Source organism: Danaus plexippus, chromosome 8, assembly GCF_018135715.1.
Source record: "Danaus plexippus chromosome 8, MEX_DaPlex, whole genome shotgun sequence".
NCBI lineage: Eukaryota > Metazoa > Arthropoda > Insecta > Lepidoptera > Nymphalidae > Danaus > Danaus plexippus.
In genome coordinates this window covers 9,528,411-9,552,152 of record NC_083542.1, presented here as the reverse complement: position 1 = coordinate 9,552,152, position 23,742 = coordinate 9,528,411, and the positions used below count along the sequence as shown (strand labels likewise).

The following is a 23,742-nucleotide window of genomic DNA, read 5'->3' as shown; positions in this document are numbered from 1 at the left end:
CGTCATATATTATGTTAATTACAACCTGTGTTAGAATAATAAAACGAAACGTACACTGGAATTCGACTTCCGGTCACTCGCATTAACATATTTATGTGTGTGCATGTGTGTGTTGCGTTTATAGTGTTTACATGTAATTAAATCTACGTTACACCTTAAATACATATAGTGCGGGCCAGCATGTAAATAGTCTGAACTTACTAATTGATCGCAATATACACATGTACATGTTACACACGAAATACCAAACTATATTTTCAAAAACATTGATATAGAGATAACGCCCGTGTCCGCGAGCGGAGTAGCCCTCAGCAACTACACTTAGTAGATGTAGAGACATCAGTCACCTGATGCATAAAACGTACAAATAGTGGCCTTGAGGTAAGATTCAAAATGTATTGGCCGAAAACATTTTGTTAAATAATAAGTGTAGAGAGGAAAAAAGTGATAAAAAAAGTTTTCTTAAAAACTATATGCAAAATATTAATTTGTGAAAACAAATGTAGCTCATACCTATATATTATAATGAAATATTTACAGTCGTTCACAGTTTAACCCGTGTCTCCGTCACAGGACAAAGATTCTCAGATCACTCCAATAGAAACAATTTCTTTTAGCTTGATTTCGTAAACATTAATTAAATGTTTTATAGTATCAAGACGAAACGCTTTTTCTTTGAATCACTTATTTTTCTCAACAATATGTTTAAATGATTTTTCGTACTCTTTGACTAGTTATATCAGAGGTGGTACCTTGGTGTATCACCGCGTGACGAAGGCGATGGAATAAGGCCCCAGCCGCATGCACAGTCCACCAACTTTATATAGTTTGTTTAACGTCACCTCTGGTGTAAGACTTGTACCCATTTTCAGAGAGGAGATGGAAATTGAACTAATGACATATGATTACATGGCCCCGTACAGATAATGACGGTCGGTGAAAGGTCAAAATTTACAAAAATAATAATTAATTGATAACCCCACAGACGACCTCTTTGCTACATATCTCTCATTCTGTTAATATTATATTTTACACGCGCTAGTCCGTGTATGCTCGATTACTATTAAAGCGTGCAGCATGGCTACCCGTAACGTACCTACCGACATACAAACTGACTTACTGATGATATTATTATTATGATAAACAAAGGTAATGAGTAAGCACAAAACATTTATTTTTATTGTTGATAAAAACAGTGACGTCATCACTCTAATTTCAATGATACAACTATGTAATACTAGCGACTCGGTATTTACGATGCATTTCATTGCATGAGCCTTAAATCTATTGTTGTTCTAAACGTTTCGAGTGTCTACATAAAGTGGTCGGGCGCGAGTACATTTCCTACAAAGTTGCTTTCCACAACTTAGTCGAAAGTTTCGCGTTTCTCTCTCGTATTTCTGTTATATTTTATAACTACGTCTTGGTATTAAATAGCTTAATGTGTGTATTGATTCGTCGTTCATGTTGTATGTATGTTTGGCGTGTACTATGTACGAAACGTTTCACTGTCAGCTACAGCCGCGAGGATCCGTGTGGTCCGCCGTCATAACAGGATGTTTGGTACCATTGTTTTAAATATTCATAAAAACGAAGCTCCGGTTACTGTTACATGCAGAAACATACGAAAATACATCCATATAGAATACTAAACATTATAAAAGACATTATATACTCGCCCAGCAGCGGGATGTTGAATGTAAGAAATGAGAGCTATATTTATTAATTAATATCGATATTAAATTTGTTGTGGATGTTCGTTTGTGTTGTTATTATCACATGTGTGGAGGTGATGTGTATGTGAGCCGGCGAGCGATAATAGCACTTATACCAGGTGCAACAGCGTCTGTTATTGGAAGCGCATTATTACACTTCAGACGAGGTGTTACTCCGTGTACCGCGGGCTCGTGCTCGCTGAACCGAACGACCTGATATCTGAATTTTGCATACCGCATCAACGGAACGGCGGACACACATCGCTTGGAGCCGGGCTGGCCGGGGCTGGGTCTTATTGTTATAGCGATAGAGACGACAGTCGCTCGTCGAGCAGTTGCAGGGCGGCAAGCAGTACCGACGTTCTGCGACGAGCTGAGCGCATGCGCCTCGAACTCGTAATATACACCTGTGACCTTCGTGCGTCAGCCCTCGCCCCTCGGCCTGCGCCCCCGCCACAGTAGCACGCGGACGGCCGAGAGGAAATGACGTCATCGAGCGTCACAGAGGTCGATTAAGTATCGGATATTAAAAACTTAGACAAAGATGAGTTCAGTGCGGGGGCGCACTTTCATATAAAACATGCTATCATTAAGAGAATGACGTCCCGTTTATAAAACAGCCTCAACGTTATGCAACATATATGACGTCACAGGTTTCATTAGGTCACCTATAAATCCAGGCTCTGCAGGAAGTTCGCCGCGGGGCCGTGTCCTATATTCAGCATTGTAATCGATGTCGGTAACCGGTTAGTTGGTTGCTTGTGACTCTTCATCACTGATTCTCACTACCAACACCTAGCACGTATCTCCTCTTCCTTATGTTTCTGTCACATTCCCCTGTCCTCTCGTCTCCTCTCCTATATATTATTCTTTCCACCGGCGTCACTCTGGTTCCTATCTATATTTTTCGTCCCCTACCTTAGCCAACACGACACAATACATGTGAACACTCCATTCTTTGTCCAAATGTATTAACTATAGGGACATTATGCTCTATTAGAAGTCTCAACATCGAATATTACGAATGGACTAACGAGTTCCCAATTAATAATACCTAATATATATGTATGTATTTTTTTGTAACAGTATCTTAATATAGGTACGAGTATAACTATATAATTGTCCTGTAGTGTGAACTCTCAACTTATCGATCTGTTTGAAACATTTTTTTCTCAATATCTATACAAAATTGTTATTTTTCTTTTAAAATCCGGACCATTCATTGGGGACGTGCCTCGAATATATTTTATAGGATCCAATATTGATCCAGGCACTGGAATCTGCACCGTATGTATATCAGCAGAGGGTAGCAAGTCGTTTGTATGTAGGTATATTTATCAGATGTGCGTTCTCACATATCTCCCGTGTGATCATGGATGCTGAGTCCGAGACTACTTCATAATAATTATAACTAATTAAAGGCTCACTGGTACTCCGTACACAGGGTTCACACGTAAAAAACACATTTAGATAAACATACATATACACATAGGTATACGTACTTATACCTAAACAAGAGTTACGTATGTATTTGCTTAACATATAAATGTTCTTATTGTTGTTAGTTCTCTCGATAAGTTGCTAACTTTATACCGTGTTAAGACTAAAAATTACTAATGAATTGCCGTTTGGATCAAATAAATTTGTCTCATCATAGTCGGGACAAATTATATTTTTTTTAAAGGAACTGCGAATTCAGTCGTAATGAGATCCTCACCCTAAAATAAGTTGAAATATTGCGATCTAGCCATTACAGCGGGAGGTAAACGAGCAGACGGCGTACTTGATGGAAGGTAGGCCGAATCTTCCATGGACATCTGCAGCATAAGGGATGTTGCGGATGCGTTGCCGACCTTGATTATGGGAGAGAGAGAGGAAAGGGGGGGGAATATAAGTTATAACGAGGAGATAGTAAACAACACATTGAATGAACGATGAGTTTGCGAAAATTTATTGTTTGTTGGTATGCCTTCATTGTAGAGATTTATAAATGATCTTAAGAAAGAGATCTAGAGCAGAAATACATTAGAATTAGAGTGAGGAGGAGGAAGAAAAGGAAGACAGGAATGATGAAGTGAAAAGACTCAAATTATATAGTACATGAGTATAGTCACAAACTAACGAACATCACCCGCTGTATGGCCATGGAGTCAGTGTGGAGTCGAGGAGATGCTACGCTATGGCGGAGGAGAGGTCGGGTCGGTGCTGTCAGCTGACATAGAACCAGGGTCCGCTCGTGTGAGCGTTTGACACGACTGTACTCGCGTCAGACGTTTTAGCAACCTGTGATGAAGTGGCAATTGACTGTGATCAGTATTGTCAGCAATTTTGTGACAGGGTGGCAAATGTTTGATATTTATTTCAATTAACTGCTTTTTATGAAGACTATAGATCAAGCAGTTATGGTCAAACAATCCCTGGACCGGTGAGGCTGCGTTCCAAACATCTCCGACAGTCGCCACGTTCCGCGAAATTGACGGAAGACAACAAAAAAACAAAAGCTAAGAGACGGAGCCTACACTTATAAACATTTCATTGATTGTCATAGCAAGTTCTTATACAATAATAAAACGTTTAAATTACTTATAATATTGTATAGTAATGTTACAATCGTGCACGGGGATAGCTTTTTACTTACGTTGAAGAGGATTTATAAGAATCTCATAGTTTGATGAAGTGCTCGGGCGCTTAAATGAAACTAGTATTTTTCGGATAAACGCGTAGTTAATCCGAAAAAAATAATACTAGTTTCATTTAAATGAATAAAACTCGCGAAAATCTTAGATCTCATTCTGCTCGATCGCTGTAGCCTGTGTACTAGAATAGAATAAAAGACCTACCTCAACAATTATAACAAACGGTTAATTAGTAATCACGATATCCTAAGCTTCTTACTTACCTTAGCAACGGCGATTAAACGATCCTTGGACATCCAATTATCTGAGAAATCCTCGTCTAATAAGATTTAGTGGAAACGTTGTGTCGGCGTTCCTGGAAGCCTTTCAGCTTGTATTTGAGCGAGTTCGATCACCTTGAACCGAATAACTGTGAGAGTCAGCGGAGTCGTGAGCCGGCCACGGGTCTGATACGCACGTCCAAGTTTCAAATTAAATAATGGTTTAATATATTGTATAGTGTTTATGTGTATATAAAGAAAAACATCTGATGGTCGAGAGCTGCGATATAAACCGCTGTTAATTAAATTATTTCTATTAGTTACATTAAGTAGCTCGTAACTCGTGACGTATCGTGGACCAACCTCTTCTCGCTTCTGTTGGTACGACCCTGCTATTACTGACTACTATCTACGTATCTAAAGAGTAAAGACAGTCACTCACCTTCAGGCTTCATGTCATGACTACATAAATCATATAGGCTGTGTTTCATTACATATTTATTTGATTTATCACCAGCAACTATGAAGATCGCTCGCCTATTATTGCTCGTATATGTTGTGTCTACATTCCGCCTGGTCAATGTGAGACTGAGCTTACATACATTTTCCGCCATTGAAACAAAAAAAAAAATCTGCGTTATTTTAAATAAGTGTATGTAATTTTAATTTCATCAACAATAAATATGATTACTTCTATAATAGTGTCAACACACGGACACGTATCGTAGTTTCAATAAATATCTCCAGCCAAGTCCCGACCACTATAACATTATATTAATGTATTTCGCACAGTTACAATACTATATATAAACACGACCTTTACAGCACACCACTCGCCTGATTTATCCGACTGCCGCGACTGTGCCGACTGACCCTGACACTATTAAAGTGACTTAATATGCTAATCATTATAACTTTCAAATGTTCCAATACACTCGAGGCGTGTATACCTACTCGACACTATGGAATGTAGTCATATGAAGAGAGCGATCCGAGCGCGCTCCTAGCAGAGGACGCGACACACATACGTGGTGACGGAATTGGATTCCCAAAACAATCCCCCGCGTGTTTGCGTGAGGGAGACGAGCTCGGGGAACGCCGGGCACTCCGGGGGACATTATATGTATGAAGAGATAGGTAGTGGGTTACCGGCAGAGATGGAGATAGAGGGAGAGTCAGCTTATAGGAATAGCGATGAAGATGAGATGAGATATATATTGTATGATATGTTGGAGAATTTTATGACTTAAATTGATTCTCACATTACCGCGACACTCCCTGCCCATGAAGTCCGAGTACAGCATATATATAATAGGTTTATATGACGGAGGAGTTTTTAAATGATCGCTAAAAACTGTGATTTTATATGACGAATTAATTGTTTAAATAAGATTTTAAAGCATTCAAACATAACATGAGAGTGTTCCACAAATCTTTAAACGTATATTCCTGGAGCCGACTCTAAATAAAGCTGACGTGCGCGCCGCGTGCATGTCCACTTTAACATGCATGCTAAATCCATTTCGAAAACCTGGTAGGCTCCGGGATGGCATCGGTTTTTCGAATGTTCTGTATTGTTTATTGCATTGTTCCCATTCAAGCGTTTAATTATATTTCGCGGTTGTTATGTCCGCCGGTGTCTTGAACAGATAAATGACGTAGATCTGAGCAACGAGTCGGAGATACAAATAAACAAGTCTTAAATCATATTAAAATATTTTAGTGATAATAGATTTTAAATGAATGAAATTTACAAACAAACCAACCGTGGAAAATAGCTATAGCTATAAGTACTACATTAGAATTACTACAAATAATATAAGAGGAACAAGAGACAGCGAGTCCTTTGTGACACTGGCTCTGTGAGTCTCGACTGTGGGGTGACGATAATAACTAGGTGCTTATTGTGAGGTTGCGGAAAATGTAATACAGAGAAAAACTATTTAACCGTAAACTATCTTAATGGGTTTCCTGGTAAAACTGATCTGACTCACTAAACATCACCTACACCGATCCGGCGCTGTTACACGGACACACGGACAGTCCCTCACTCTTATATTACATTAATAACCTATCGACTAGTCGTATACACTGGATATAATCTAAAACAATCAACAAATACACATTAGATTATTTTATTTTGTTCACAATATCCACTATTGAGGCGACTGTATTACTCTTCACGGTATTTAGACGAATTTTTAATTATTTTTTATCACAATATGTTTTTTTGTTTGTTGAAGTTGATCGCTTTGTTAGCACGGGCACTGCTCGCAATGTAACGAGTCCTTCACCTATTGGAGATGAGATTTGTGTACGCTCGTGTGATACTTGAATATATTATATAATATATACCGACATATGTATATATATATATATATATATGTATTTGAATATCTATGAACATTTAATAATTACTAATTGTTCGGTAAGGTTCATTAACCTTAATTTAATATCTTCCTGAATGCTTAATACTATCAATAAACGAAATAGTATAATTAAGTTAATTTAATCAACTTTAATCATAACTTTATTCTTAAGATATTTATATAAAGTGCTTATATAAAAACAAAGTATAAGGAAACTAGTAAGTAATTTTTATAAATTGTTGTATCTCATACAAATCGGATAACTGTATGACTTAGGTTTAAATGTTAATCCTTATTGTTGTTAATTACCGACGTTAAACACGCGGTTGTTATAATGAAATGAGTCATGAACTGACTTACACTTACATCATTCAATAACAAGTAATAATTGAACTCATCTTATATTCAACTCATTACGAACTAAAAGACTGGAAACAGACAAACAAAATTACTCGTATATTTATATGGTATTATAGTGTATTAATAAATGCGGGTAGTCGTCATACAGACCGTGTAACTCCTGCTCCTGTCGTTAACAGCTCTGTGTCTCGTTGATTGTTTAATGCGTCGCTCGTTCTGTACATTATTAGCTCTACAGATGACACGTCGCGTCACTATCAGAAATATAATATTAACATCAATACCACTATAGAATTAACAATGTTTTATTAAATGTTGTAAAAACTTTATATTCATTATATTATATTAGTCTATCAATGGTCATATACTTAGCGTTAATTCTCACTACTTGATTCATACTAACTGTATATAAATATCGTCTTCGTTGTTATAATATATAAATATATATGTATATGTATGTAATAGGTACAGGTACATAGCATCAATTCACTGATCATATAATCCTATTAGGACTTAGGACTCCCATTGATTGAATCTCGCGTGATTATTATACGTATTGAAAATATACGAATAAAACTAGACTGTGTATGAAGTTAACTAAATTGAGATTATTTTATGTATTTACATGAAGCAGTAAATTATTTAAAGCGAATCTACTAACAGTAGTAGGCCGGATATACGACGGGACAAGGATAGCTTCAAACCGATTAAGATCTTTATAAAGCCTATGTATTCGTAATGTTTTATTTTCCTAATAGCTAAATAAACGTTTCATTTTTCTTATATTTAATATCTATCAATGCGTTTCCTGTCCGCGCTATCTAGTATCTTCTCAGTCTAGCTCCGTATGATCTAACTGCCCTTAACAAAAAAAATATTTTAGTTTGTTTGATTACGCTGATTATAGGAAACGCCAATAATACTAGCAATAAGTAGTCCTAGTGATTTTTTATTTACTATTTATTTTGGAATACCTACTGGTTATCAAGTGTTGGAGTAAAACCTGTCCCCAGCCATCCCGACCTAGGGTCCGGCTGTAACACTGCATGGGACGTCATGTCACAAACGAGAAACATAACAAGATCCTCGTCTGTTTCTCCATCACTCATTAAGTTTACTACTGGTCTTTACTATTGTCCTCGTTTCCTGTTATCCCGATACTCGAGTTCGAACTGGCATTTGCTGATACATGCCGGAGACCCGGTTAGAAGCAATTCGCATAAATATTTAATATGTAGAAGGACGAACATACACACAGCGGAATTAACTTCTTAATGGAAAGCCTCACATACAGCGTGTAGTCTGCTTAGAACCTGCTGTTTCAAATCCTTCTAAATCGTGAACATCTGTAGCACCCCTACATGTACATTTCATAATTAATACACCCCCTATGTAATATTTATAAAACGACACTAAGGACATTCTGAGAACAAAGTCTCAGCGTTTAAACTAACACAGGACGTGTTCTCCTAATCAAGCTGTGAACCATCACCGAGCTGGTGGCACTGGACATAAGGCTGTAATAGAACCATGACGCTATCAAACTATAACAGGTCTGGTAAATGAAACGTCTTCCGCACCAGCTCTGAACACGCGCGAGTCCGGCCTGAAGCAGGTATGTCACCCCTGTCCCGATCTTCCTCTGTACCTGCCCAGGATACGACACGCTCCTCAATCATTAGTGATTCCAAGAATTTTAAGATATACCTTCGCTTAAAATATTCGCCGGTCGTTTGTAAACATCTTGATATGTTGTTTACTGTCTATTTTTGTTGTATTCTTTTATTTTATATTATCATCAAACCATATATTATACAGTGTAGGTACAGCGTGTATTAATAAAGCGAAACAGACTAAGTTTTCGTTTCCAAGTTCACTTCGCCCCGCAACCTCATAACGAATCTCTTGAAGTCGAGTTACGTTATTATATTAGCGTATATTACGACTTGAAAGGAATCATTGTATGAAGGACGCCATCAGACTCTCTGTCTCTCTCTCTTTATGTAAGGGAGAGTTTTAATAATCTCTTTCTCTCTCTTTATTTTCAAATTATCAAATACTTCTGTTATTTCCATCCCCGGTTCCCCAAATGTTCAAGAATAAATAGTTACGAGTATCTCCGATCAATCTAAATGTTTTAAAATTAAAAACCCGTTTTCGATTCATGGGAATTAAAAATAAAGGAATGAGATTTAACAGAATCGAGTCGGATGCTGCGAGGAACAAAACAAAACATGACAACTTTAACTGATCGATTATTTCACTTCGGTCATTTCTGACTGGGACTTTTAACTTTATCCCTTTATTACCAACACTTCGGTAGAAACAAAACGAGTAGTAAGGCGGGCAAGGTACGACCAGAACTACATCTGAGTAGTCACTTATCATAAATATTGTGCAAGTGTCTAGGTGTGTGTAGGTTACTATATAAAAACCGGTAAACGCTTCGTATGGAGTGACGATGTCGACTCGGACTAAGTATACTGGGGTTGATGGTGAGACGGTTAGTGTTACCTGTAGCTCACAGTATGAATGTACTGAGATGTTATGATCAGTCCATACTCCAGCCTTCATCCTCACAATGTTTGAGGAGTTCAGTACATCTTCGTAGTAGTCTTCTAGGTACAGTTGAAGACTTGATTTTTAATGTTCAGAGTTACTTCCAGTAATGCATTGCGAGATGGCTCAGGCCAGTACTTATAGTTTTTAAACACAAGGTTATACTTAAATGTTATGATTAAAAATGGTTCATTATTATAATTAGCCCTAAAAATAATTCTAAGGATTATAGAGTGTTATAATTAGTACGGCACGGGTGGCGTCACTTGTAGGTAGAATAGCTGAATCCCCGACCAGTAGCGAGGTTTGTGGAAACAGAGCGAGCAGTGTCTATATTATAGGTGCCTACTGTGTTATATACTTCACTGTAGCGTATGAGGAACATTGATATAACTACATATATATGTTTAAAATAACTTATACCATTACAGTATCGTTAGATGCCTTCCAGGGGGGATTCTTTGAATGTTTCAGTGGAGTGTGCGCCTGCTGAGTACACTCTGAATGTAAAAGTGTTGAGAACTAAGACGTCATTCAATATATATATGGCCAAGAAGATCGGCGTGAAGTAGTCTTTAATGGCTGCTTTTCGTCCGATGACTGAGAGAGTCAGTTACCGTTTCCCTTTCCCACTTTTTCCTTGTTCTCGTCCCCAATCAAGGGTGGCAACACATCCGCAAAACTATGTTGTGGATGTCCATGGCCGATGATACTACCTCCATCAGACAGGCCGTCTGCTCGGTTGCCCCCTTTACCATACAAATAAATGATTATCAATAAATTCACATACTATACCTATTTTACCGTCTATTAATAAAAACTAAACTATAACTAAAATGTATCTATAAGAATGTTAACTTATCATTGTATGTTTGTTTGTTTTATAATTGTTATATTGCTGCTGCAATCCTCATCACCAGAATCCCGAATACTGTTGTAATCTGTAACGAGTGCCGCTGGTTCTGGGAATGAGACCCAGGGCAGGTAGCCACGAGGAGGGACGTGTGACATTTACGATACTAAATCACAACATATTAGTAAAGTTGTTTCAGTATAGCATTATTGTTGTTAGTAACATGTCCCACCGAGGTGGTCTGGACACATTATGATGGTGTTTTCACATCCATAACACGTACATAGGGCTCCCCCCACACAGGGACTCCGCCCTTGCACGGTTCACACTCATTAAAAACTACCCCTTAATGTTAGCGTCAAGAGGACAAATCATTTTTAATATTACCTTAATGTTTATATATTACCTTACAAGTGACGTGTTTAAAACTTATATGCACATAATATAAATAATTAATGAAAGAAATTTGATCTAACGTTTCATATAGTACATATATTCCTCATTCGCTTCTAGTTCTGGGCGGGTTATGTTAGTTTGTGTGATTCCGTTTAGTAGTTTTTACGTGACAACCACAAACAGACGTTCCCGTGTCATAATATGAGCGGTGTCTTAAACGACGTAAAGATCGATTGATTCATACAAACGAATCGTAAGTACTTTTTCTTGTATCTGTAATAAAAGTGCAAGCTGTAGTTAAAATGCATAATAAATAATATCTATATATGTATGATATAATGATATACATGTATAGGTATATTCATTAAAACCTCACTGAACTTACAATTCCCTTTTAATTAGGTGCAACGCTTCGATTAAAAACTACTTTGTTATTGCTCGCAGTAACTATTATACGTGGGGTGTAGAGTGTTAGTGACGTCATCACCCGCCGCTGTGTGCGTGCGTGTGTGCCTGTGTGCGTGCGTCCACTGTAATAATAAAACGTGAATATATATACACATATATTATATATAACAATGAAGATGTTAGGGTCAGAACGACTGCTAGTATCACACACGTAGCCAGCGGACGCTACCCCCCAGTATTACAGTTTCTATTAATAAGCTCTAATACATTAGTTTTTAATATATACATATATATTTTATATAGTATATACTATGTATATAAAAGTGTCGTGTTGCATGTGTCTTTCTCAGTATAATCAACAATTCCTTCACAGATAACATACTTTCATAGGTTTTGTTGATTTCTCATTTAGTTTGTTTTTATAATTATTCCAAATAATTTCAATGAACATTATATATAATTTATCTTAAGAAGAAATATATACGTTGTAGGTGAAAGAAATGTCAGTAACGGAGTCCCGTGTGACACCCCGCACTATACAGAGACTGTGGGTGTGATCAGTGATGTTCATATATTTATATTATATTACATATTACTTATACTTATGGAACTCTATCAGCGAAACAAACATTGAAAATGTGACAAATAGCTTGACTCCACGCTCACTGTTATTCTAGTTCCTATGAACACAGTACAGTAAGTATAACCGACGACGTTGAACGCTCCACGCGTAGTGTGACGGTGAGCACTTGTGGTAAGACTGTCACAGCTCGTGACACCCACGACGTATTACTTACTGACTCGTTTTATATAATAAATAACATTAACGTTGCATGTCGTGTTAACAATACACTAGTATAATATAATGTAACGTTATATCGACCGCGTGTCAGTTCGTTCTGCCACGTGTCCGTATGTTGCATGCTCTCTCCAGTCTTTAGGTATATTTTGATATATTATATACAATTTGTTAACAACGCCCGTCGTGTCGTGTCGTGTCGTCTCGTGTCGTGGGTCGTGTCGTGTCAATCATAATTGTTATAATTGTTTAATACCAGCGTGTCGTTACCAGTAATTACTTAATAACACCCCGCCGTGTCTATGAGTGTCTGTCTATGTGTGCTTCTCGCCTCGTACAGAGTATAAAACATGATGACTGTAAGTTGCACGATGTTCCTCTTCTTCTTTTATATTTTGTTTGTCTTTTATATGTCCTTGAGTGCGGTAGTAGAAAGTGTTGTGTAGTACCAGGAGTACATAAGACGCAGGAGCACCTGTCCACACTCTACCTACAGATATGTACAGTGTGCAGTGTACATACATACACAAGATATATATTATAATAATATAACATTTGAAACGATCTAATTTATTCAATTTAATATAATCAAACATTTAATCGAATCTAACATGAGGATGCTTCTCTAATGGATGTTGTTTATATCAGTTTTTACGATTTTCTTAAAAAAAATATCGATTTTAAATTATGAAGAGAATGAAAATATTATATGTAGGTGACATCACACAAGTCCCGATAAAAGTGTGATGTCACGAGACGATCTTTGTTCAGAAGTGAATAAGTGATAATTTTGTTGATAGTGATGGTGAAATAATGTTTGAATGAAAGAATTTGATTATTAAATTTTTATTTACTATTCCTGTTACCGTCATATAAAATAATAACATAATTTATTAATATACTATGTATAATAAAATACTATATAAGAATAAAATATTATGTTTATCTGTCTGTCTGTATGTCTGCTCTCGGAAAAAATGTTTGTGATTAATATAGAGTTCTAAACTATTATATTAGTCATACTATGTGTATGTGTACGTCGACATGATTGACCCTGTTGCATTTCAATTTCTTTACATTCTTCATATAAACCGTACCAACATAATAAATAACAAAAAAAATATATTTTTCATGAGGACCCCATAGTGTACGGTATGGTCCGAGCGCGTACCAGGCTCCCATAAGACTAACAGAGTTTTGTTTGTTTCTCCTCGTACAGGTGGTGAGGTGGTTCATAACGTGGAGAGATGCTGGGCGGGGCGGCGGGGGGCGCCCGCTCCCGCCCGCCCACTGACCTCCATCAAGGTATGCTCTCCTGGTACACTAAGGTTTTTTACTCTAGTTTCGTGCCGAGTTCGTTCACCCGCTCGTTTTTTCAGTCAGTGAGAGTTTCTTTCTTTTTTAACTACTAAATAAATAAAAATGCCTAACAAAATGGAGAAACTAATTTAAATTTTAATAATATTTGTTTTATATAAAATATATGTTTTCTGCCACAGTAGTTATCCGTCATATTGTCCTTTTCTGTTGTTGTTTTTATTATAATATCAGTGTATGTGTTGTATGTCTGTCCTTCCCTCAGGTGTAACTCGGTTCCCGTTGTACTCCCTGTTCCCGACACAAGGCAACAGATCAACTCAGATACATAAAGGTAATATATGTATATATAAGTAATAAGACAACAAATATTCTTTGTGTGTGTCTAGTTAATAAGCACGTGTGTCGTAATGGTGATGACGTCACAACAGAAAACTGTCGATAACGTCATTGACGCAACTCATACTGACCGGGGGGGAAATTATAATTAAACATGTGCTGATGTTGGTTGAGATGAGATTAGATGGAAGTAATATTTTTACATCATTTGTGTGAGTTCCTTGACACATGTACGCAAGTATTATAAATGTATTGATTAAACTTGACACTACACCATCTGAAGCAAACAGATTCCTCCATGGTTATAATGAAGGGTTCAACATCGACTTTTGTATATTTGACTCGCCGTAGTTCCCCAGGGGTCACATCTTGAACCCTTACACTTAATTACTTTATGCTCCTAGAATTGGTGGCTTGCAGTCCAACTTACGATACTTAAATATAGAAAATAGTCTCATTAGCTGTAGTCGCCTCCGTCTATCACTCTCGTTATAAAGCCTGTCTTGCGAGGTGTGTACTCTCCTCTCACCACCTGTCCTTGTGTCCGTTAGTGAGTGAGAGCGTGTTCTCGTCCTCCGTGTCGTCGCTGGCAGCTCCTGCAGCTCCTCCAGCTCCTCCGCCGCCGACTCACTCCCCTTACCCTCCGCTACACCTGGAGCTGCTCAACTGCTCGCACCGGCTGCTGCTCGCAGACAAGTGAGTCGTGGTGTACTCGTTACTTTTATTACGCAGGTGATGATTATTATCATTACTTTAACTGAATGTCACGTTCCATATCCGCCTGCACTGTACACGGTCATACTACATTATACAATATGTACACACTGTATAATGGGTATCACCAAAAAACATATTACAACCTGTATGCACATACAGGGAGACCAGTAAGATGGAAGACTCGAAGATGGGTAAATGTATCCCGGAGACTCTTTGCTGTCCGGAACAGAGACAGCTGCTGGACGGAGTGATGATGGAGCCGCTCACCATCAAGATGGAGCAGGCTAAAAGGACCTGCAACACCTGTCTCACCACCTCGCCCAAGAAGGTACCTACAACTCCCACAGGGGGTTTCTTTTTTATCGTACCAGAGCATCATAAACAGCTGAGAGGTATATTGTCAGGTGATCCACACGGACGGCGGCTGCAGTCGGACCAACCCCGTCACCTGGCTGGGTGTGGGTCATGTCGGGGGACACGTCGGGGGTCAGAGCGTGGTCCAGGTGAAACGCGAGCCACAACACATGCACGTTTCCGAGCTGGTAGCCGTCAAGCTGGAGCAGGCCTCGCCCGGACACAAGCCGGACCCGCCGCCCATACCGCCCTCACTCAATAACGGTCAACACCAACAACCTAATATATCCTTGTACTGGATGAGAGAAACTTCACTCACTTTATCTCAAACGCCGTCACTTTAATTAAATAAATGTCGTCAGTTGTAAATTGCTCCTTGAGTGCTGTATCTCGCAGTTCTTGTCCGTTTATGATATGCTGGTAATTATTGTACGAATGTTTCAAATCATTGACAACGGAACAATCCAAATTTTATTTTTCTTTCCAAATAATTAATTAATTAATTATATATATGATACAGGTTCTATCCCGGTCGGTATAGCGGTGGCCAGGCAACGAGTGGGCGACGGAGGCCTGCTGGCCGCGCTGTCACAGAAAGACAACCAGCGACTACATGACATCGGTAAATAACACATATAATTACTATTAAACACACATTTGTACAGTTTGAACTTGTCCATATCCTAACACCCAAGTTCCATCCACGCTCCTCGGTCAGTCCTCGCTAGCATATATATGTATATGTTCTTCAGTCCAGCGAGTCTATCCGCGGGCCGTGTGTGTATGTTGTAGTCGACCGCGCCTCGTCGCTAGTAATTGCGTCACCAATGAAATAATCAGACTCTCGGCCGACTCTGGCAGCCTGGTACCACTATGTATCAACAACGGTCATCAATACAAAAAAATATAATTAAGATATATAAAAAATACCGCGACATATAACGATAACGTCTTTAGTTTCCGTTACATATTTATACGAATTATTAACTAATTTCTACGCATATTTGTTGCACGTAAGGTAATGTTTGTTGGGAGTGTTGCTCGTTACTTCAGTCGTAAATCAAATGTCGTTATCGTTACATTGCGATCAGTCAGACTGAACGAGTAACGTCCTTAACACAACCTTATTTATTACAGTAGACTACCGAATGATGAGAGAGAGTTTTTTCTTTTTTATAAAAAAAAAATTGCTATAAAGGTTATTTTTACGTAATATCCTCAAAATTTTTTTTTTTTTGCATCGGCAAAATTTTCCAACTTTAATCCTTTATTGCGATGTTCTTAGCTTAATAATAAAATGGATCAAGCAAAAAAGGGACTGCGTGCTTAGTCCGATCTTCCATCAACAAACTCCAGACAGAGAGTTACCAGTTTCTCGTTCATAATAAACCTTCGTATAATAATGTATAAATATATGATATGAGAAACAGTAAACGCTTCGTATGTAATGTGGCGATGGAAACTCGGATTAAGGACGCTGAAGTAATCACGTTATTGCGGTTATAATCAAGAACAGCGCTCACTGACTAATTTGTCGGTAAATTGTAATTACTAGCTGACTTAGGATCGCAGTCGGTTATGAACAATTATTTATTATATTATGAATAATTTATGGAAACGGAAAAATATGTATCCTTATTATGATATCCGTTGTCCTCGGAGTCGTTACGTTGGAAACATTCGTTACACTAATCTATTACTAGTTTAAATCAACTCTTAATGTCTATAGGGTTCCTTTAAAGGTAATGTTTAATTAGATTCGTCTTAGCAGGTGTTTTCATCACTCGTAGGTAGTATTTTCAATATAATGTCATTGACCTTCATTCATCCGCCCCCCTCCACTCCTATACTAAACCATTCCCCCGTATCTGTCTGTAATCCAGCCGACGTGCTTGTTTATTCTGTTCGTTGTAAGTTATAATCGCACGTTAGATGTTCTGCAAATGTCATGAATATTTAAGACTATAAATGAATAGAATAATAACAACTAGTAAGAAATAAACGAACGCACTGGCGCGGGCGCGGCGTATTGAATGTGGAATCCTGTGTTATAAGTATTACACGTACTAGCTGACTGACGCGACTTCGTCCACTTTTGTCATATACATATATATGTATGAACATAATTTGTGTACACATATCACTGAATATTATTTGTTTACTACAAATAAAATACCGCGTTTCTTTAATACTTATTACAAATTACGATTTTTCAATATTTTTTGTGCAAGATTCAAAAGTACCACTCTGTTAATTGAGGTCATCTTAGAAAGAATTTCTATGATTGCTACAAAACAATTCTATTCTATTCTTTTATACAACATCCCCGTCAGATACATGAAGTATTTTTTTGTGTGACGTCACTCGTAATGGAATCCCAATAAGTAATAAAAGTGAGGGTGCGAGCTCCACACGGGTCGGGCGGTCGCTCGCAGCATCCCGCCGCAGCGATCTCTGGGAGATGAGAACACGGCCGAGGTTCTACTACCAGGGGGCCAGCGGCTGGGGGAGCGTATACTGTTGTCCGAGACTTAGACGCTGCACGGGAAAATCAGCTTTATTTATAGATGAATAAGGGTTACAGTGGAATGGCAGGGCACGACACAGCGAGCGGTCCGCGGCCGCTGATTACTAATAAACTATCATAGTTTTATGACCGAACGTCGTGTGCTGGTATCATTGGAAGATTAATATTTTCAAATAGTTAGAATCCATTGTACTAGTTGAAATACTATTGACAAATCTACTTTATTTTTTGTATAAAATAAGCTCTCCATAATAAAGTTCTTAGTGACCAGTTCATAGGACAATTATGACTAATTTGTTAGTTTGACTTATCTGTTAGTGTAAACATTACACTTTCTCTCCTTTGCTCTTTATTCGACTGCGAGACCAAAGTAGCTTACTAGTTAGTTCGGTGAGACCAAATTCACATATAAACATAATGACGGTATAATTAATGTGTCCAGAAAGTTTCTGTACATCTTAGATACACTTTTACGAACAATTTATACTTATTGTATGTAAGTAATATTTATATATTTCAAACACTTCTTTTTCTTCATATTATCATAGGTTTCCTAAACAATATAATATTATGTATTAGGATTCTCAAGTACAAACAGTTCTGAACTGCTCAGTTCAGTTATTGTATTTAGTGTTGGTAATTATTACTCATTAAACTACACGACCCCTCAACTCACTTTACATGATAACTAGAGTGAGTTTTAGAAGGAGGTAGTAGAACCTCTGTACGACCATCCCTCTGTCTCGCCCCTCGCTATTCCTCGCTCCACTGAAGCCCTGGTACATGGCGGGTTCGATCTATGACACACAGAGACACACACGGGGACTCACAGAGACACAAAATACAGACATACACAGGTACCATACAAGTAATTACATATTACGCCAATCATTCAATTTGTTCGGTAAATATATTTGTATGGATTGAGATGTCAAGGATTTAAAGATATAAGGAGACGATAGAGAACTTCATATCGTGATCTGGCGATGATACAAGGAGTCGTGAGGAGCCGGGGCTCGGTTGAGAGAGTGGTGTGTGACGAGAAGGACGGTGACAGACACGAACTCCACTGAACTAAAAACATTCGACATGATGAATATAAAAAAAGATCAATTTTCAATCTTGCCGTAATTGGAATAAAGATTATAGTTATTCGTTCTTTCGCAATAATAAAAAAAAATTGAAGTATATCGGATACACAAACAATACAGCGGCGGTGATCGCATGTAGGTACATAACAATAGTCACTAACTAGTAAACTGATCGGAATACAGATATATTATATAGAGGTGAGCGAGTTCCTGCTGGCGCCCTGGTACTGGCCTGGTACTGGCCTGCTAGCTGGTACTCTCCTAGTGTCACCCTCTCGTCGTCGCTCCTCGCCCCAGACTTTAACACCTGCCACTAGAGTCTAAAATCGATCGTCCTCAATTAGATGAATATTTCAAAGGCAGCTTTAAATTTTATCGAATTAAATCGGGAGGTCGGATTCCATTCATGTCACCGTACATACCGGCTCGAGGGGAGCCCGGGATTAAACATGCCTGTAATGAAACTCGGTTTGGTTTCGGCTTGAATTTTTTAAAATATATACATACTTGAATTTACATTTGAATTTATTATTTTAGTATAGTTATCTGTTCTAGTATAGCCGACCACCCTGCTTCCTACCATCAACACCATCGCTTTACTTGCATTACTGAGTTGTGGTCGGTGGTGAGACTGATGGTAGGTGGTCACTCCTCGGCCGGGACAGTGCCGCGTCAGTCTATAATGGGAGTCTATATATTTATCTGGCCTAGATATTCTAGACTGAAAATAGTACAACGATACGCGTTGTTTGTAAACTGACTAATAGACGACCAAACTGAACATCATACAGTCGGCTGTAAGCTGTGCGTTACAGATGTACTTTATATAGAACACCTTCACCGACACGTCTCACGTCTCGCGTCACACGTCCGCGTCACTCGCAGCTCGGCTTTTTATGATTTCCACCGTTTCCGCGGAAAACTATCTGTTAGTTGGCCGGAAAATCTTAGCGGCATCCGCGTGAATTCGGCGTCGGATAAACCCTTTTCTTCAGCGCGCGTGATACTAGGAGAACAGACTGCACTAGGAGATGTACGCTGCCGGCCTACGGTGGTGCGAACGAGACAGACTTATGTGTGGAATGCTGCCGAGAAAACAGCGTGTCCGACCGGTGAAGGTCGAACGATACGTGCCACAGTCTACTTGTGCATAGAGGTTTCGCACAGAAAACATTTAGAAGTGATTTGTATATTGATGTTAGTCAATTATTTATAATTAAAAAATAACATACGTTGTGATCCGTTTCCGAAACAGCAATAAATATGACAGTCATGAATATAATTCCAAATAAACATTAGTTATATTAACGTATATGAGGTCTCTCTGGGCGCTGCCTGCTCTGTGCCCTGTCGCCGTAAAAAGAGAGACAGAGGGCGGTATGTGTGCGAGAGGGACGGGTGTAGAAGCACGTGCTTCTGTCGTTTCGTAACGTTAATCTCCTCCGGCCGCTGGCGCTCGGGTACTAAGAGCTCATTGGGAGATTTCGTTTTTAAACAAACAAACAAGTAGTTATAGTTTAGTCTATTTTATATAACTACTACAGTTATTCTTTCTGTAGCTATTTAGTCAGTGAGTGACCATCGTAGAAGTATTAATGAAATAGTGGGTAGGGTGAATGAACTAATTGTTATAATAAGTCAAAACTAAGTTTTATGAAATTACTCTAGACGACGTTCAGTTAAAGTTAGTTTCAGTTAAATACTACAACTCTAACTAACTAACTGTAACAGTTATAGGAGAGTAAATGAATCCCTTTACATCACAGACACACCGCCAGAGCCTACCTGCGGATGTACGGAAAGCATCCCTTTAGTATTTATATTCCTAACACATCGCAAAAATGATTATTAGAATTATTTCTTTGTTTTTAATACGAACTAACGTTAACAACACACACACACACACACACACACACACACCAACACACACAGATGCAGATACAGATCCAGCGCGATGTATATGTTATGTTAATTTATAATAATTATTAATTTTGTATATTTTTAACGAGTGACCGTTGCAGATTAAACCGTCACATTGTCATTGCAGACACGCAGGCGGCCATGACGGTGGGCGTGGCCAACGTACTCTGCGATGACCGGCCCGCCCCCATGGCGTGGCCGACCCCCGCACCCGCCGCTCCACCGCTCTGGCAGTACCCAGGTGAGAGACCTCCCCCGTGTTCATGTTCTCCTGGTATCTACGCGCCAAGCTCGCCGCTCGCCGTTCCTCTCTGTTGGCTGCCCCCCGCCGCCCCTCCACCCCCCGCGGCGTCCGTCGGCGGTAGGGTGTGTGTATGTGTGTGTGTGTGTGACAACACGATCAACACGACAAAGTAGCACGATACGACATGTCGAATGCATCAAGTCGCGGGGTTTATTTGTTTCTTTCTTTTTTAATTAAACTTTATATAATAATTATTATACTTTGCATTTATAATCCAATAATCATCATAACGTCATGTTGTGTAACCCCCCCCCCAACCACCACTGCCACCACCACCCTAGCCCTCCCCCTGCGACCCCACCCCCCGCCCACCCCTCTTAATTTTTGTTCATACAACACGTTTAATAGTTCGATTGATCTTTTTTGTTCCGTGTGAGCTCGTGACGTCCTGCGACTTGCCTCATTATAACATCTGCATGTATTTCCATCAACTTCCCCTCTATTAATTTTCCATTGTCTTACAAATAGTGTGAACAAATAACGGAGGAACTAATGTATTATTTTACACACAGAAATTAATCGTGGCATAATTTTTATTTAATATTCCTCTTATGACTGAGTCGGACCCGACCGACAGCAACATATAAATAGGTTTAGGAGGTAAATGACAAAGACAAACATGCTGCGTCGAGACTGTATCCCTTCCGAACGAACAAGCCTGAGTAATATTTAATTGTTAGCTAATATCACGTATTCATGTACCTATTATTAAAATTTATAAAGAAACAAGCGGATACAAATGTGAAACAAAATGTGTGACTCGCTGGAGACTAAGACGAGGTTGTGAAGATATTTACCGGACCGATGTCACAAAGATGACACAAAGACGCGCCAGCTGCAACAACTGAGATGAGATGGAAATGTACGGGACACGGAAGACCGTCGAACGTAACGAGTCCATTCAGTGACTGTGTGTCTGCTACTCCCTGTTCCCACACTGAGCGGAACTCACGTCACTCGCGACACATAAATTATCGATCATCCGAAAAAAAAACATGCAAGACATATATCATAAAAACTTCTCTATCGATAACTCCACTCAATCTCCGCTCAACCCTAAACAGAGTCCCCGCCTCTCGAGCTCCGCCTTCGGATCACATCGGCCAATGACGGGCCGTTATCGTTTGTGGGCGGGGTCGAGATAGTTGAGAGTCCTCCTACATTTAGTGTTGTGAATTAATTGATTTTTTGTGTTAATAGTTATTTTTCGGAGTTTATTTGAGCGCGAGGCGATGGTATCGTGAGATGTGACACGGACAGTATGACAGTGTGACACGTGTGATCGATGTGCTCGCGATCTGTTACGACGATCAAGCGGAACAAACACTCATACACACCGTAATGAGCACGCCCCTTTATAATATAAATAATATATTGTTTTAACATTCTGCACCTCTTTGTAACGACTCGCGTGTGTCCGTATGTAGGTAGATATCTAATAACTAACTATTTCTATGAAAGATTATAGTATTCATTTTCATATTTAACTCTTTGATAAAATTCTGAGGAGTCTGATGAGTTCTGATGATGTCATACGAGATGATATTAATCACATTCCGATGAGTTCCGTTCCTCGTAATCCGCGCCTGTACTGAAGGCGGTATGTGTTGTATCACTGTGCAGTAGACGCGCGCTGGTCTTCATGATATAATAATTGTAAATTACCGACCATGATGAACTCATCCATAAAACTACTGACGTCGTGAGCGTTTTATCTTGAGACTTATCCGTTGCGAGTCCTCTCGTGTGCGTCCAGTCAGGAGTTGCGCCGTAACAACTCCGTTAGAGGGCACACATACAGTTCTTACAAGTTCATATCAATACCTCTGTCAGTATGTATGTATGTCTATGTACCAGTGTGACTACTCGCCGCATAACATCTCGAGTGCAACTTCCCCTGCAGCATCAGCTCGTCTCCATCATGCTTCTTATTTTATCAGCCGATAGTATTTTAATATTCATAACATCTCTTGTATGTATTTTGAACTTACTATTCGTCTGTTAACTTTTCGTAACAAGTCTTTAAAATACCAATACTAAGAGTAATAAAATATTGAAAAATAAAAATTATCAAATTATGCTTACACTAAGCGAGTGAGTTTGCATGTTCGTTACGCATTCACACAGAGACTGCTGAGCCTAGTTTGATGAGGCTTTGCAGTAATGTAGCTCAGGTCACCGGCATGTGCGGGACACGGCGTGTTGTGGAGTTCAAACAGGAAGGTCACACGCAGGTTGTGCTTCGTATCATAGTCATGTGACGCAGTCCACTATATGTGTGTGTGTGTGTGTGTGTGTCTGTGTTTTTCTCTCTTATCGCGGTTCCTAACACAAAGTCGCGGACAAATACTATACACTATACACAAGTGACACTTGTGTCTAACGCCTTAAAATTTAAATTCGCTTGATATATATAATGTCTCTAACGAAATATAAACAGACGACATAGTTGGTTCCAGTGATTTTTCTACTTTATAACACATCACGTAGATGTACATGATGTAAGTGTTCATCATTATCCTCCGTCTCTCTCTAACTCACAGTAACCGCCACTATATCACCGTCCCTCTCGCACACCTCCCTTGAACCACTCTGAACACGTCTCCACGGTTTATGATGTCCTGGTGAAACGGTTTTGTTATTGCTTTTATTTTTTTTATTAATAGATAGATAAAAAAAAATTAAAAACAAAAAAAAAATAAATTAAAAAACTTAAAATATTTTTAAGTTTAATTTTAAGCTTTTCTTTCTTATAAAAAAGTTATTCTTTTTTTATTTAATCGTCGTAATCATGTTGTCAGTAGTTCCTGTGTACCAG

The 23,742-nt window shown here is 38.8% G+C and overlaps 1 protein-coding gene across 2 annotated transcripts in view; it reads left to right on the top strand.

Annotated features, from left to right (window-relative positions):
• The window catches only part of LOC116773687 (protein winged eye), a 42,397-nt gene that overhangs the window by 11,669 nt on the left and 6,986 nt on the right, over nucleotides 1–23,742 (top strand). For both annotated transcript variants that reach the window (XM_061521159.1, XM_032666191.2), the window contains exons 2-8: nucleotides 13,575–13,660; nucleotides 13,938–14,006; nucleotides 14,563–14,707; nucleotides 14,888–15,056; nucleotides 15,133–15,346; nucleotides 15,603–15,704; nucleotides 20,748–20,861. In XM_061521159.1, coding sequence (XP_061377143.1) covers nucleotides 13,603–13,660; nucleotides 13,938–14,006; nucleotides 14,563–14,707; nucleotides 14,888–15,056; nucleotides 15,133–15,346; nucleotides 15,603–15,704; nucleotides 20,748–20,861 — 871 coding nt within the window. In that variant the 5' untranslated portion in view covers nucleotides 13,575–13,602. The remainder of the gene's footprint in view (nucleotides 1–13,574; nucleotides 13,661–13,937; nucleotides 14,007–14,562; nucleotides 14,708–14,887; nucleotides 15,057–15,132; nucleotides 15,347–15,602; nucleotides 15,705–20,747; nucleotides 20,862–23,742) is intronic.